The 17,766-nt window shown below is 38.5% G+C and overlaps 1 protein-coding gene across 1 annotated transcript; it reads right to left on the reverse strand.

Moving 5' to 3' along the window:
- Positions 1-14,879: 14,879 nt before the first annotated feature.
- LOC143034252 (protein FAM200C-like) lies at positions 14,880-16,007 on the reverse strand. The gene has a single exon (XM_076200188.1). The coding sequence runs from the start codon at positions 16,005-16,007 to the stop codon at positions 14,880-14,882; it is 1,128 nt and encodes a 375-aa protein (XP_076056303.1).
- Between the last annotated feature and the right edge of the window lie 1,759 nt (positions 16,008-17,766).

The following is a 17,766-nucleotide window of genomic DNA, read 5'->3' on the forward strand; positions in this document are numbered from 1 at the left end:
GGGCAAAAGGCGCAAGACATTAATTGTAAGGTGCATTGGAAAACACAAACTATATGTATGGTAAATTAGTCAAAAACTTGGTAAATGGGACTGAGAAAGCGTCTATGCTATAGATATTATTTGGAATACATGAACAGAAGAAATGTTTCATGGAACGTACTTAAACAGCTTCCTTCTTTTGTCTGTATTTTAGAATCCAGAAATTGAAATTTGCACTACTAGTCACTGCTGTCCACATGAAGAATAATCATGTGTTACAGAAATTACAGAAAAAGTAAAAGCATACAACATGATTTATAATACATAGTACGTACTTCTGTGGACCTTGGAATTGTAAAGTGTTTACCATATAAAATTATACATTATATTCGTAGGGGACTAATGGCGGTATTACTATTACAACCACGTGATCACCCTATTTTATGGAAATTCAATATAAGTCTTTATTTTTTTTTCTAATTTGGGACAGGGGAATAGAATATTCGGTTCATTACTGGCCGGTGTGACGTAACAATGGGTTAGTATGGGGACAAAGTATCATGCAAGCAATTCATATATAACAGGCGGAATAGCATAACTACGATCGACAGAAAACAAAACAAAACAACGTAGAGACTGAAGAACTTCATACCAGGCTTAATGACCCCATTTTGTGCCGGGATTTCTCCAGGAAACGGTGTTGCTCCAGAGGGCTTGGGGGGGTCTTTGGGCAGTCTAGTCGTCCGGGTTCTTCAAAGGGCCGAGTTTCACAAGGGACCCAAGGTTTCTCTAGTCGCCTGGGGTTCCTCTAGGGGGCTGGGTTTCTTCCAGGGTCCCGGGGTCCCACTAGAGGCACGGGTTTCTCTAGGGGCCAGGGGTTCTTCAAAGGGCCCGGGGTTTCACAAGGGACCCAAGGTTTCTCTAGTCGCCCGGGGTTCCTCTAGGGGGCCGGGTTTCTTCCAGGGTCCCGGGGTCCCACTAGAGGCACGGGTTTCTCTAGGGGCCAGGGGTTCTTCAAAATACCGGGGTTCCTTCAGGGGTCAGGGTTTCTCTAGGGCAGTGGTTCTTAACCTGTGGGGAATTCCCCACTGGTGGGGAATGGCGGAGTTGCCAAGTGGGGAATGACCGGTCGGACAGAAGAACCACTGTCTTTTTTTTTTTTTGTTTAATCGATGTGTTTTTGTTTCTTTTTGTTTGTTTCTGGTGTCTTCTTGCTGTCACATTTCGTGAATTTGTTTCCACCCACAAATAATCGATAGTGCTTCAAAATTTAATACATTATATCCAAATGTTGACTTACTTTACAAATCACAACCATTTACAGACTGTTTTAATAACAAAAACAACCAATATATGAGGTATTGTAAGTCATGTTTGGGTAAAAGTGGCGACACTGTATATTTACGTACTAAACACTGCATGGGTTAAAATCGAATTTGTAAAAGACCGATGCTGTCGTGGGAAATAGAGAGTTGGCTCACTAAAAAGTGGGGAATTGGAGAAAAAAGGTTAAGAACCCCTGCTCTAAGGCAACCTTTCTAGCTAGAAGAGCCATTTTTTTCAAGTTTAATAAAAATGTTGTGCTGTCGTAACCGAAATACAAAAAAATATTGTCTTATAAACCGAAGTATACAGATATGAAAATATACCCTACTTTAAATCAACTCTAATTATAGTTATACTGCTTAATTTACTTTTACTCCCAAAACGAATTAAGTTATATTGCTCATGCATGCTTCCATATTATATGAGAACACTCATAAAACATGGAAACAAATATATATATATATATATATATATATATATATATATATATATATATATATATATATATATATATATATATATATATCCCAAGGCATTTACTTGCTTCTCTCAATTTACATACTACCTCCAACACCACGCCTCCCTTTACCGCCACAGTCGCACCATGACCTTTTGGATCACGTGTTGGACTCGTAATCTACAGCTATTTCCCTCCCGGAAGAGAGTTCAGAACTCGTATGACCGATCTATAAGTAAAGCTGTGAACTTGCACGCACACACACACCGAACTCTCCGGCCACGATAGTTGTAGTAACAACTCGAAGCACAGCGATACTGAAATAATTTTCAGCGCTGGGCAGAATTCGAACCCGAACCATCGTGGTGACAATCGTAGTCTCTACCAACCGCGACACCGAGTCGTGTAGGAATGAATGTGCATGCAATGAAATCACAATTAAAACGTGATTTACAATACATACAAATAATAATAATAATAATAATAATAATAATAATAATAATAATAATAATAATAATAATAATGATTATAATGATAATAAAGATAATGATAATAGTAATAATAATAATAATAATAATGATAACGATGATGATGATAAATAAATAAAATAAAATAAATTGGTGACAGAACATTTTCGTCTATCCAAGATATCTTCATAGATACAATATAAACAGAGAAGAAGGAGAATATACGCATTCAGAAAAAAAGAATAAAAGGAACATGAAAAGGTCTGTTGTGATCTGCTCAACACGGATGGTCAGGTTACAAGTCTACCATCGACAATTTTATCAGTAATGAAATGATCAAATTTGTATAAAACCGCACACATATTTATGTTGTTCTCGAAGGTACTTATGAAACAACAAGATTTAATAATACTCCTCTCTATAATGTTTTTACTTAAGAATTTTTTTTTCAGATTTATTCCAACCAAAGCAATGATTAAAGTCCCTAATGTGCATAAACAACCCACTTGATATTTACCCTGTTCTGATGCTATATTTATGCTAACTTATCCTCAAATTAAAATCTTTACCAGTTTGGTCAATATGTTGAAAATTACAATTTTTACAAGGGATATTACAAACACACCCATCTCTGACTCCAGGTGAATTTGTCTATCTATCTATCTATCTATCTATCTATATATATATATATATATATATATATATATATATATATATATATAGTTGAGACATTCTGACGAGTTCAAGTGGGTAGTAAGCAGAATTGAAAGACTGAAGTCTTATTCCGAGTTTTATTCTTGACTAGTTTCATTACAAGCTTGTAGCGAAACTAGTCAAGAATAAAACTCGAAATAAGACTCCAGTCTTTGAATTCTGCTTCCCACCCACTTTATATATATATATAAATATATATATATATATATATATATATATATATATATATATATATACACACACACACACACACAACACACACACACACACACACATATATATATGTATATATATGTATATGTATATATATATATATATATATATATATATATATATGTATGTATATATATCGGGGGGAGGGCCAGCTGTTGTTTGCGGACGACACTGCGCTTGTGGCAGGATCGGGGGAGGGATTGAGGAAGCTGGTGGCAGAGTTTGGGAGAGTATGTGATAGAAGAAAGCTAAAGATAAATGTGGGTAAAAGTAAGGTGATGAGATGTACAAGGGGTGAAAGTGGCAGTAATCTGGAAGTGAGCATTAAGGGAGAGCAACTGGAGTGAAGGTGGAGGTAGAATGTAGATTGAGAGAAGCGAGTAAATGCCTTGGTGGTGTAAAAAGTGTGATGAGGAATAGGAATCTGGGAATGGATGCTAAGAGGAGACTGTATGAAGGAGTGATTGTGCCAACAGCACTGTATGGAGCAGAAACATGGAACATGAGAGAGGAAGAGAGAAGGAACTTGAATGTGTTTGAGATGAAGTGTCTGAGAAGTATGGTGGGGGTTACTAGGCTAGATAGAGTGAGAAATGAGGAAGTGAGGAGGAGAACAGGGGTGGAAAGGGAGCTGGGAGATAGGGTGGATGAAAGAGTATTAGGATGGTTTGGACACATGGAAAGAATGAGTGAAGAAAGAATAGTAAAAGAGGTATGGAAGGCAGATGTGGAGGGAGTGAACATGAGGGGACGTCCTAGGATGAGATGGATGGATGGGGTGAAGGGGGCTTTGGGGAAGAGGGGAATGTCGGTTGAGGAAGGACGGGAGAGGACAGAAGACAGGGGTGAATGGAGAATGGTTGTATATGGAAAATGTTGTGATGCATGAGGTGGATTGGACGGGGGAATGGGGGTGAGGTAATGTGTGTGAGCAAAATTTTTTGACGCAGCCCGAAGGGATTTCTCCCCGTCCTCTCCTTTATATGGGGGGACGGAGAGGGGGGGGTCGCCGATTTAATGAAGTGGCCTTGCTGTGGATGTGCTGTGTCCTGCGACACTGCTTCTGACCCAGGGCAGTGGACAGGGTGCAGGGATGACCCGTCATCTAGGAGGTGCTAAGATGGGAGGGAGGGTGGAGGGGTGTGGAGTGTTTTCGGGGATGAAATGGGTGGGAATGTTTTTGTGCCTTGTCCTTTTTGGCTACCCCCCTGGTAAGGGGGAGAAGAGCCTTGGTATATGTATGTATGTATGTATGTATGTATGTATGTATGTATGTATATGTATATATATAAATGTATATATACAAATACATATACATATATAAATATATATATATATATATATATATATATATATATATACATATATATAAAAGAAGAAATGGGTGGGAATGTTTTTGTACCTTGTCCTCTTTGGCTACCCCCCTGGTAAGGGGGAGAAGAGCCTTGGTATATGTATGTATGTATGTATGTATATGTATGTATATAAATGTATATATACAAATACATATACACACACACACATATATATATATATATATATATATATATATATATATATATATATATACATATATATAAAAGTATTAAAGTGACCGAGCGCAAACATGCTTTAGAACAGTGGTTCCCAAACTTTTTTCTGTCATTTCCCCCTTGCACCCAGTTCAACCATCCAGATTTCCCCCTTTCATGTGTATGAGGGAAAGAGTAGTTAAAACACACTGTGACTATTTACTAATTCATTTTCAAATATACATATATACTGATAAACAGGCTCTCTCTCTCCCCCTCAGACATGAGAAAATTCATCAGAGATTTTTTTAGTTCGTAGGTAGTATAATTATTTCCCCCGTGGTAGCTTCAAATTTCACCCCAGGGGGAAATTTCCCCCAGTTTGGGAACCCCTGTTTTAGGAAGACAGCAAATGATAAGTTTGAAAGATAGAAATGGAGAAATAATTAAATGTTGAGACAAGATGGTAAAAAGAGTAGAAGAATTTTACCAAGAGCTTTACTTGTCGAAAACCGTAGTTGAATCGGTAAATTCATGTGTAGACGTTAGTAGTGTACCAGAGATTACAAAAGAAGAAGTAGAATTTGCTCTAAAAACTATGAAACGAGGAAAAGCACCTGGGGAAGATGGTATATCGATAGATCTGTTGAAAGACGCAGGGAAATTAGTTCATATTAAATTAGCTCAGTTGTACACCCAGTGCTTACGTCAAGAAAGCGTTCCTGATGCGTGGTGCAATGCTATAGTGATTTTGCTTCATAAAAAAGGAGACCAGAAGGACCTTAGTAACTATCGACCGATTAGCTTGCTATCAAATGTATATAAAGTATTCTCCAAGATCCTTACAAATAGACTAAGTCAAGTTTTAGATGGAAACCAACCGAGAGAACAGGCAGGCTTTAGGAGCGGATATTCGACTCTAGACCATTTGCAGGCGATAAACCAACTAATCGAGAAAACGACAGAATACAATATACCTCTGTGTTTAGCTTTTGTAGATTACGAGAAGGCCTTTGACTCGGTAGAACAAATAGCAATACTAAACTCGCTACGCAAGCAGGGTACAAACGAACAGATCGTAAGAGTTTTAGAAAAGATTTATGCGAAAAGTACCGCTATAATTCGACTACATAAAGATACAGAAAAGATCAAGATCGAGAAAGGAGTACGGCAAGGCGATACAATTTCACCGAAACTATTTACAGCTTGCTTGGAAGATATTTTCAGAAGACTGAGTTGGGAAATATTTGAACTACCTAAGATTTGCGGATGACATTATTCTTATTTCAGAAAGAGCAGAAGACTTGCAAGATATGCTGAGTGATCTAAACAAGGAAAGTGTCAAAGTAGGTTTAAAAATGAATAAGAGTAAAACCAAAGTAATGTTCAATACGAAAGTTCAAAGTAAAGAGATTGTAATTGATGATGAGAGTCTTGAGGAAGTTGAAGAGTATAATTATTTAGGCCAGATGGTGAAAGTGACGAAAGATCATGATAATGAAATAAAGAGACGCATTACAATTGGTTGGAAAGTGTTTGGTAAGTATAATAAGATCCTGAGAGGCTCTCTACCTCTATGTTTGAAACGTAAAGTTTACAATCAATGCATTCTGCCAGCAATAATCTACGGGTGTGAGACTTGGAAACTAACGAAGGCAATGGAAACAAAACTAAGGACTGCACAGAGGAGAATGGAGAGATCAATGATGGGAATAACGCTGAAAGACCGAAAGAGAGCAAGTTGGGTGAGAGAGCAGACTAGAGTGAAATATATTGTGGAAGCAGTAAAAGAGAGGAAGTGGAATTGGGCAGGTAAGTTAGTGCGAACGACTGATGAGCGATGGAGCAAGTGTGTTACTGAGTGGACGCCGTGAGATAGGAAGCGTGGAAGAGGAAGACCAGACAGAAGGTGGAGAGACGAGATAGAGAAGTTTGCTGGTGTGACGTGGCAGATGTTGGCGCGGTCGTGTGAATCATGGAATGCTATGAATGAGGCCTTTATTCAGCAGTGGACTCAGGATGGCTGATTTGATTGGTTGATATATATATATATATACATATATATATACATATATATATATATATATATATATATATATATATATATATATATGCATACACACACACACACACACACACATACACACACACACACAAACATACACACACACACACACACACACACACACACACACACGCACACACACACACACACACACACACACACACACACACACATATATATTTATATATATATATATATATATATATATATATATATATATATATATATATATATATATATATATTTATATATATATATATATATATATATATATACGGTATATATAAACTTTATCCAACCCACTCTCATGCTACTTCCTCCCCCTCCCTACCCTCCCTCCCTAGTTGGCCGAATCAATATAAAATGACAGCTGTTTCCTAGGAGAACCATAAACACAAGCATATTCGTTGTGCTACCTGTTTGAAGATTAGTCATATTTTGCACACACACACACAAACACACGGCTGCACGGTGCAGTGGTGCTGCTCTCGATATTTAGCACTGCACAAAAAATCGACCCATATATGAACTCTGAGCTTTTAATCGGAGGGGTAATCCAACATATGATATAAGACAGTGGTTAATGACGGACACATATACGTACATGCACGCATGACTCGGTGGCGCGTTTGGTACAGTTTCAGACTGTCGCTACGGCGGTCTGGGCACGAATCCTGCCCTGGTCTGAAATAGATTCAGTATCGCCGCGCTTCGAGTCGTTACTCCAACTCTCGTAGGCGGGGAGTTGGGTGTGTGTGTGCGTGTAAGGTCACAGCATTACCCATAGATCGGTCATACGAGCTCTGAGCTCTCTTTCGGGAGGGAAATAGCTGTCGATCACGAGTCCAGCACGTGATTCAAAGACCAAGGTGAATACAAGCTCATACTAACTCTGTTTCTCGACTTTGTAGTCTTCGCTGGCACCTAGACAGTGGCTTGAGTAGCAAGTTTAATAATTACAAAATTTGTCAGCTCTGAAATGGGAACAGGTCTTGAAAGATAGAGGGGAGATTAGCACGCACGCAAGTCTTGGACTCACTCTTTTACTTGTTACGTCTCTAGTTGGCGTATATATATATATATATATATATATATATATATATATATATATATATATATATATATATATACTGTAGATAGATAGATAGGTAGATAGATATGCAAGCAGAGTTGAAAACGACAACATTGCGGTAGTTATTCAGCTTTTCCCCGTATTCTCAATTTTCCTGATTATTAATTTGCCATTAACCGGGTGAACTGAAACTCTGTGTTCGTATTCTTCCTTTTATTTTCCTGTAATTGTGGAGCTCAACGTTTCGTCTTGAGAAAGACATCATCGAAAGTAAACTGTAATAACAAAAAGTACACAATTACGCACAACAACGATGACAATTGTACTAAACATAAATAATACATGAACAATTCTGGAAATATATGAGAAAGATACAATACAATTACACACAACAACGAGTGAACAATTCTGGTAATATATGAGAAAGGTACAATACAAGAGAGTGCTAAGAAAGCGGGTACTTACATCTAAAGCAACTTTTCCTAAACTGGGATGCTAGCACCCTTAGGGGTGCTGAAATCAATTATAGCGGGTGCTGGGAAATGATGCACACAAAAATCACATTGATGTATGTATCATTGATAACCTAGTTGTGCATATTTGACCTTTTCCATGCTATTTTATTTTTCTAGGGTATTCTTATTTCTTCTACAAACAATACTGTCAATATGTTTCAATTCTAAGGAATCAAGAAAATGAATCATCAAGCAGTACACTTCACTTTCTTTTATCCTTCTAATAACAAGATTGGGGTGCTGGAGTGTTTAGACATGACGACAGAGGGTGCTACGGTCGGAAAGGTTAGGAAACGCTGATCTAAATGTAAGTGCGAAAAATTACAAGCTTGAGATGTATGTTACATATATGCATGGGTCAGACGGTCGGACCTCCAAGGGCCAACAATGTAACCTCAGAAGTCAGGGGAGGGGTGGAAGTGGGTAGTGGTGTGTGTGATTCATCATGGGCTTGGATTACGTGTTGGACTCGTGATCGACAGCTGTTTCCTCCCGGAAGAGAGCTAAGAGCTCGTATATGACCGATCTATGGGTTGTAGCGATGCTACTGTGGCGAAGAGAAAGATGTTTTGGTGAGTTCGTCTCCTTTATTGTAAGGTACGAGTGAACTGATTTTACATGCGGCGGGAGCCGATATATACACCGCGTGGGTAGTCACCCGTGGTGCGTAATTACATAATTGCACTGTATTAGATTAAGTCGGGTCAAGCAGGGTCGCACTGTCGGAGAAGCGTCAGGTCGCGAGCAACATCATGCGCATTCCATACCACGTGATCATCGTGGTGTGTACAATATTCCCCTTTCAAAATTGCCTTGGCTTCAGAAGGCGTCCTGCACGTGAGAATTTGGTGGGCGGAGTGTCGAGGTGTGCCAGTTCTGATGTCGTAGAGGATAGTGTAGTTGTCGTGGAAAGGAACGTCTTGCCACTTAAGGGATGTGATGGATGTCCCGTAGGCAATTGTTTCACGATCCTCCCGTTGCTCTCTGGCGATAGCTGCGTAGTCGAGGCCGAGTTGAACTGCATCGATGGCTATTCGGGAGAGGGCGTCTGCGACGGGGTTCTTTGTACCGGGGACGTGGTTGATTGTGCAATTGAACTCGGCGATGGCGGAGAGGTGGCGGTGCTGTCTGGCAGACCGAACGTCCTATTGTTTCGCGATTGCGTGCACCAGAGGTTGGTGGTCGGTGTTGATGATAAATGAGGAGCCTTCGAGGAAATAGCGAAAGTGGCGGACGACGTGGTGGAAGGTGAAGAGTTCTCTGTCGAAGGTGATGTAGTTGAACTCGGCCTTGGCGAGTTTCCTGCTGAAGAAACCGAGGGGTTTAGGTCTGCCACGGAGGATATGTTAGAGCACAACCCCTTATGGCGACATTGCTGGCGTCCGTTGACAGTTGTATCTGGGCGCCTGGTGCAGGGAAGGAGAGGGTGGTGGGACGGGCAAGTTTTTTTTTTTTTTTTTTTTTTTTTTTTTTTTTTTTTTTTTTTTTTTTTTTTTTTTTTTTTTTTTTTTTTTTTTTTTTTTACATTGACGAAGGCAGCTTGCATAGCGGGGTTCCACAGGAGGTCCTTCGGTTTTCCGTGAAGGGCGTTATAGAGTGGATGCAGTGTTTGAGCGATGTTAGGGAGGAAACTGTGATGTCACGTAATCATCGTGGGGTGTACAGGGTAATGCTGTGACCTCACACTCACACACACACTCCAGCTCCTCTCCCACACGCACACACACGCACGCACGCAAGCACACACACACACACACACACACACACACACACACACACACACACACACACACACACACACACACACACACACACACACACACACACACCGTTTCGACAGTGCTGTAGTTTCATTCTCGACCACTATATCAGCGACCCGTGTTCCGAGTCTCTTACAGGGCTGAAAAAATATCATCATGGATGCACTGCGAGGCGGCACACCAATTCTGGTGGGCAAGGAGTTGTGTGTGTGTGTGTGTGTGTGTGTGTGTGTGTGTGTGTGTGTGTGTGTGTGTGTGTGTGTGTGTGTGTGTGTGTATCTTTTGGGTCATAACATTACCTATAGTTCGGGCTATATGAGCTCTGAGCTCTCCTTCGGGAGGGTGATATGTGTCGATCACGAGCTCAACATGTGATCCAAGACCATGGTGAATCACACGCAGTGAAAAGGGTCAATTAATTATTCATTCACGGATTAATGCCGAGAGATCACGCACGACTCCCCCGAGTCGACAGCAAGAGGACATGGTCCGTGAAATGCAAGACATAGAGAAAAAAAGAAGAAAAAAAAAAATATATATATACAACAGAAATAACAACAATAATAACAGTAATAATGATAACAACAATAATAATAACAAGAATAATGACAATAATGATAATAATAAGTAATAATGATAATAATAATAATAATGATAATAATAATAATAATAATAATAATAATAATAATAATAATAATAACAGTAATAATGATAATAACAACAATAATAATAACAAGAATAATGACAATAATGATAATAATAAGTAATAATGATAAGAATAATAATAATAATAATAATAATGATAATAATGATAATAATAATAATAATAATAATAGTAATAAGAATAAGAATAAGAATAACTTTATTTGGGAATATATCAAATACATCAAATACAGGTAAAGAAAAACACATAGTTAGAAATTACAATTACAAATACAATTGCCGAGGATAACCATACTCACTCTTTCAAGAATACACGCATTGCCTTGCGAAGACACCTTGCTTTGAGGACAAGGAAGGCACAGGGACACTAGTCTTGCCAGGAACCTGGAGGTTTGAGCGAAAACAGAATCGCATACAAAAAAAAAAAAAAAAAAAAAAAAAAAAAAAAAAAATGGATGAACAAATAAATGAATAGACAAGTAGGACTTGTTAAGACTAGCCAAAAATATGACAAGTAAATATATATATATATATATATATATATATATATATATATATATATATATATATATATATATATATATATATATATATATATATATACATCAAGGTGACCAGACGTCTCGTATTATACAGGATCGACTCGTATTTAAAGCCAAGGTCTAAATATACAGGTCAGACCGTTTACATTCTTCTGCGCAGCTTCTGACGTCATTTGGCTGAGTCCATTTTCTCTTTGTGATACACTAAAGAAAACTGTGAAACGCCAAGGAAGACAGGAACTATAATATTTTATATATATATATATATATATATATATATATATATATATATATATTATATATCATATATATTATATATTCATATATATAGACAGGAACTATAATATTTTATATATATTTATATATATATTTTATATAATATTTGTCAGAATATAACTAATTGCGTGAAGCAGTGCGAGCGAAGGCGACGTCATTTTCGAACGACGGACCAGCTTCAACTGACAGCTATAGGACCCGCTAACCCCACTTTGAACAGCCAGGTGACGTTCACGTGCCCGCTGCGCCAACTCCCTCGAAATTCGGTCGGAAGTGGTTAGACCTTATATTCTTAGATCTTGTTTAAAGCATTGTCCCGCGTCCCGTATCGACCTTCCTCAGGAGTCGTTTTGTCTCGTATTTTCAATATTTTAAACACTTCGCATATAATTTGTGACAGACTTTTTACATTCTACAGGTATATTAATTCGAAAGCAACAACATCTGAGTGAAATTTTATATATAGGAGCACCGAGCACATCTGGCAACACGGCGGGTGTGTGGGGTGGGGGTGGCTTGGCTGCTTGAATTAGTCTCAGTCACGATCGCACTCTCGCCTGAAAGTGCACGTGAGGATTGAAGACAAACAAACTTGTTTTTTGATTTGCGAAGACAGCGTCAGCATGTCATCAGACCGAAAAAAGTGAATAAAACGGGAATGTACTATTAGGTGTCCCGTATTCCAGTTTTCAAATTTTGTTTACCCTGATATATATATATATATATATATATATATATATATATATGTATATATATATATATATATATATGTGTGTGTGTGTGTGTGTGTGTGTGTGTGTGTGTGTGTGATATCCCTAGCATGCCCTTTGTGTACCTTAGGTTCTTAAATGCAGCGGTTATGCATTTAATTTCTCCCTGTATTCCAGTAAATACTCCTCGCTGCATAAGATAAAACCCAATAACGACTCCTGATTTAGTTTTTTTTTTCGTCATGTGCACTAAAGTAATGGTTGAAGTCGTCCTTGTTTGTCGGTTTGCGGTATACCTTGAACCTAGCGCAGTCGTCCGGTTTGATGACGACATAATCCTCTCAATTACAACCCTCTCATATGCTTTCCTAACTACACTCAACAAACTGATCCCTCTAAAACTACAATAAATTACATTCGTCCTCTTTCCCCCTTGTAAAACGGAACTATACAAGCATTCCTCCAGTCCTTTGGCAATCTACCCTCCCTTACGCATACATTAAACAACATCACCAGCCAGTCCACTATTATATTGCACCTCCCTTGCTCAGACACTTCGTATAACACCCGTTTAACCTAGGTGTCTTACCTGCTCTCTTCATTTTCAAAACTACTTGTATCTCAGTAATCTATACTGCACAATAATATTAAGCCAATACCATGCATATACATTACATATTTGAAACTTGCAGACTGGACTGCGTCCAACAATGACAAATTTCCTTTCCCAAAACTTCGTAATGAATATAATACAAACAATGTGTTCTCAACAATCATTATTGGGATCGTATCCCGTAACAATGGCGTAAATTCCTCTGTGAGTAAGACACTTGTTGAATATCCCTTGCACTCCAAGATGGCGTTACAACATGAAAAGAAAGAAAATTAAATTTTCAAATCGACCTGGTCACTTCTATGCATTTCATTGTCGATGGCCGTGCCACAACGTCCCCTACATTCCAAGAAACATTCGCGCATGTTACGTAGCATAAGCATAAGTGCATATACACTCAAGGTCTATATATAGACCTTGTATACACACACAACGCGCAATGGTCGGGTATGGGAAAAGGTCACGTGGATCTAGAAGATATTTCCTGCTGACTCAACCTTTTGTGGTATTTGGAGTCTTGGTTATCTTTCCATGTACCGTGAAGACAAATGTTTACGATTTCATGTATTACAGGTTTTATATAAATTTACGTGTTAAGTGTTCTGTAAGTACAATCACTTAACTCCAGTGAAAATAGAGATAATGTCCAAGTCGTATACAATTATTCAACAGATACAATGAACATTTTAATCTCTTAAATATGGCAGAATATATGTTTACCATGCAATGTAATTTGTTGAAATGTATTGTTTATTTGCATATACATTGTAATAGTAGATAAAGTATAGTGAACATAGTAATTGTAAATAGTATCTAGTGTAACTGTCCAATACGATGTCAACAGTGAAATTCATAACTTGCAATTCATACTTTTATACAATTTTATACTTTTATACTTTTATACAATTTATACTTTTATACAATTTTATACTTTTATACAATTTATACTTTTATACTTTTATACAATTTATACTTTTATACAATTTTATACTTTTCATACAATTCAAACTTGAAATTCATAACTTTTATTTAACTTGTGAGCATGTTGTGAGTGTGTGTCATGTAAGCATTTGTCTTGTATTTGTCGTGGAACTACCCTTAAGTTGCATTAATAAGACGAAAGCGTTAAGTATATTGATTACACAATGTAACAAAGATTTTGTTTGAGTGAACTTTTTGTTTGTTTCTCTTTTATTAGGTCGTAAAGATGAAGAAAAATCATATCTTTCATGTCGCTAATCGTTATTAAGGAAATGACACCGATTTTTTTTTTAATTGTATATTTACATAAGAAAATTACAGGAAAATGTCTTTGAACATTACTGAAACTATACAACATATCCCTATTATACATACAGGGATATGCTAATCAGAAGTAAAATATAACAGTATAATGAGCATATGATGGGCGACTACGTGGTTTGGTCCGAGAAAATTAGCCTCTTCACCGAAGAAAGAGCAGAAAATCTGTGTTTTCAATAAACAGTCTTATCGAATATGTAGTGTGCTATATCTTCTGATTAGCATATCACTGTATGTTTCAATGCTGTTGTATAGTTTCAGCAATGCTCAAAGCCATTTTTCTGCAATTTTCTTATGTAAATATACATTAAAAAAAAACTTGTGTCATTTCCTCAATAACGATAAGCGACATAAAATATATGTTTTTTTTCATTCTTACGACCTATTAAAAGATATAAAAAAAATCACTCAAACATTTTTTGTTTTTGTTACATGCTGTTATTGATTCCTTTTTGGTTTTCAGTGCCCATGTGAATTTTGCTGATTATACGAGTATGTAGACCAGTGGTTGCCAACCTATTTTCTGTCATTTCCCCCTGCACCCAATTCAACCATCCAGATTTCCCCCTTCATGTGTATGAGAGAAAGAACAGTTAAAACACACTGAGACTATTTACTAGTTTATTTTTCAAATGCACTAACACAGCTAACATTAAATTGTATTGAATAAGAACACTAACACTAACACAGCATTTTAGTGTGACTTCTGGCATTGTTTGCCTATCACGAGTCCTTCAATGTCTGGGGGAGTTATGGAGAGCGCACATCGAAGATCCGCCTCCACTTCCAACTTGTTGCATGCCTTTGTTTTGAGGTGTACCAGTGCCGAAAATCCTGTCTCACACAGGTAGGTGGAAGAAAACTGGACCAATATTCGCAGAGCATTGGTCGCAAGAAGCGGGTAGGTTCCTCGGACTTGGGTCCAAAACTCTTCCAGTTCCATATTCTGGAAGGCATCCTTCGCTGCAGAGTCGTTTTTCAAGTCCAGGAACTCTTCCTGCCACGCGTCTGGCACATCATCAACGTTCCTCTGAAATGGGTCTCTGATAAGCTTGTTCTCGTTGCTCTCGTTTTTGATCCCCGGGAAGTAATACTTGAATCCTTCCTCCAAGCCTTCGAGGTGTTGTTTGATATCCTCGGCTATTGGATCAGGCAGACCATCCTCCATATCCTCCACACATTCGTTGAGAGCGAGGAATGAGGAAAAACTTCCACTCCCCGCTCTTTTCTTCCACAGTTCCAGTTTAGCCACGAAAGCTCTGATCTTGTCCGACTGAAAAAGAATGTTGGTCCCTTTGCCCTGCAGTTTCCTGTTGAGCTCGTTCAATGCACTGAAAATATCGGACAAGTAGGACAGCCGCACACGGAAAAACTCACCCTCCAACGCCTCCAGAAGCACAACATTCTCTTGGGCCCGAAGGAAGGCTACCACATCATCAAACAATTCCAGGACTCGCTGCAACATCTTTCCCTTCGAGAGCCACCTCACCTGAGTATGAAATAGCAACGATTCGTGGTCGGCTTCCATGCCTTCACAGAGCCGACGGAACAGCCGAGTGTTCAGAGCGGAACCCTTGATAAAGTTGACGACATTTATGACAGTCTCGAGATGCTGCTTGAAGTTCTTGGGGAGAGTTCTCGAAGCAAGGACCTCTTTGTGGATCAGACAGTGTGTCGATTCCACTGCCGGATTCTTTTGCTTGACGAGCGTGACGAACTCCGATCGAGAGCCAAGCATAGCTGGGGAACCATCCGTGCACACCCCAACCAGAGACTCCCAGCTGATGTTGCTGTCTTCGAAAAAGTCATTGATAAGGCCCATCACATCCTAAGCTTTGGTCGTGGTCCGGAGAGATTGGCAGAAGAGGATATATAGGTTTACATTGTAGACCTATATATCCGTTTATTTATCTATCTGCCCATCTGTCTGTCTATCTACATACATATACATGTGTGTGTGTATGTATGTACGTATTTACGTATGAATGTGATTCACCTTGGTCTTTGGATCACGTGTTGGACTCGTGATCGACAGTTATTTCCCCCCCGGAAGAGAGCTCAGAGCTCGTATGTCCGATCTATGGGTAATGCTATAACATTACACGCACACACACCCCTAACTCCCCGCCCACGAGTTGGAGTAACGACTCGAAGCGCAGCGATACTGAAATAATTTCAGTTCTGGGCAGGATTCGAACGAAACACCGCCGAGTCCTCCGTACTGACAGTCTGAGACTCTACCAACCGCGCCACCGAAAATATAAATATATGAGTATATATGTATGCATGTATGTATATACGAGTATGTGTGTATGTATGTATGCATGTATGTATATATATATATATATATATATATATATATATATGTATATATATATACTGTATGTATGTATGCATGCATGTATCACACGGGAAAACACCATCGTCGGAGCGACTGCTATCCTCTTCAGAAGAATACAGCGAAATAGATGAGTGGAGATGCAGCAAATCTACAGCGGAGGAGATTAGAACCGGGACGGGTTAGATGACATGAGTGGTCACAAGTCAGATAAGATAATTGTTGACCACGTAGAAACCACTGATAGAAACCTCACAATGAAACGTGAAATGATATTTAGGAACCAGCGCCATTCAGAAATATCAAACATACGTAGGTTGTTGCTTAATCAAATGCCATGCAACAACGAAGATTTTGTGTATTGTGGCGTAACTGGAAATGTGATGGACTAGCAACCGTTTAATTATGGTTTCGAATCCTGTATGCTTTTCCAATTCCTATTCTAACAGTCCAAGCTGATTTAACGATGCCTCCTGAAACGACGTTATATGACGTCTTCGTTCTGACAGAATAATTTTGTTAAGAACCTTCTAGAACCATGCAGTGACAAGGTCAACTGTAGACTCCTGGGAAGTTGTTCCCTCCTAACCGTTGATGAACATTAGCTTCTGCACAGTGTTGGAATAAAACGATCTTTGGGGGGAAAATAGAAGAAAGAATGAATTCACTTAAGGGGTTTGGAATCTATATGACCAGAGTTTTGGGTGGAAGGGGATGGGAGCAGTGGCTGTGGCTTGCGTGACTAACTTACTCGAATTCTACAACACAGTTGTCTCGAATTATGACAAAAGAAACAATATAGATTTAATATATCTAGACTTTGCAAAAGCTTTTGATACCGTCCCACACGAAAGACTACTTACTAAATTAGCTTTGCATGGAATAAGTGGTAGCCTATTAGGTTGGACTAGTAATTGGTTGAAAGGTCGAAAACAGAGAGTTGTTTTAAATGGAAAAACTTCTGGATGGAAAAGTGTTGCAAGTGGAGTTCCTCAGGGTTCCGTTCTTGGGCCACTTCTATTCATAGTATATATAAATGATATAGACCATGGACTAAAATCTACTGTTTCCAAATTTGCTGATGATACAAAACTGTGCGGAGTGGCAAATGATCACTCAAACCAATTAGATATTCAAGAAGATTTAGATAAATTACAGCAATGGTCTGAAAAGTGGCTAATGAAATTTAACACAAGTAAATGCAAGGTAATGCACATAGGTAAAAATAACAGCAAGTACGATT

The sequence above is a fragment of the Oratosquilla oratoria genome, chromosome 17 (genome assembly GCF_046742065.1).
Source record: "Oratosquilla oratoria isolate Oo_2021 chromosome 17, ASM4674206v1, whole genome shotgun sequence".
Taxonomy (NCBI): Eukaryota; Metazoa; Arthropoda; class Malacostraca; order Stomatopoda; family Squillidae; genus Oratosquilla; species Oratosquilla oratoria.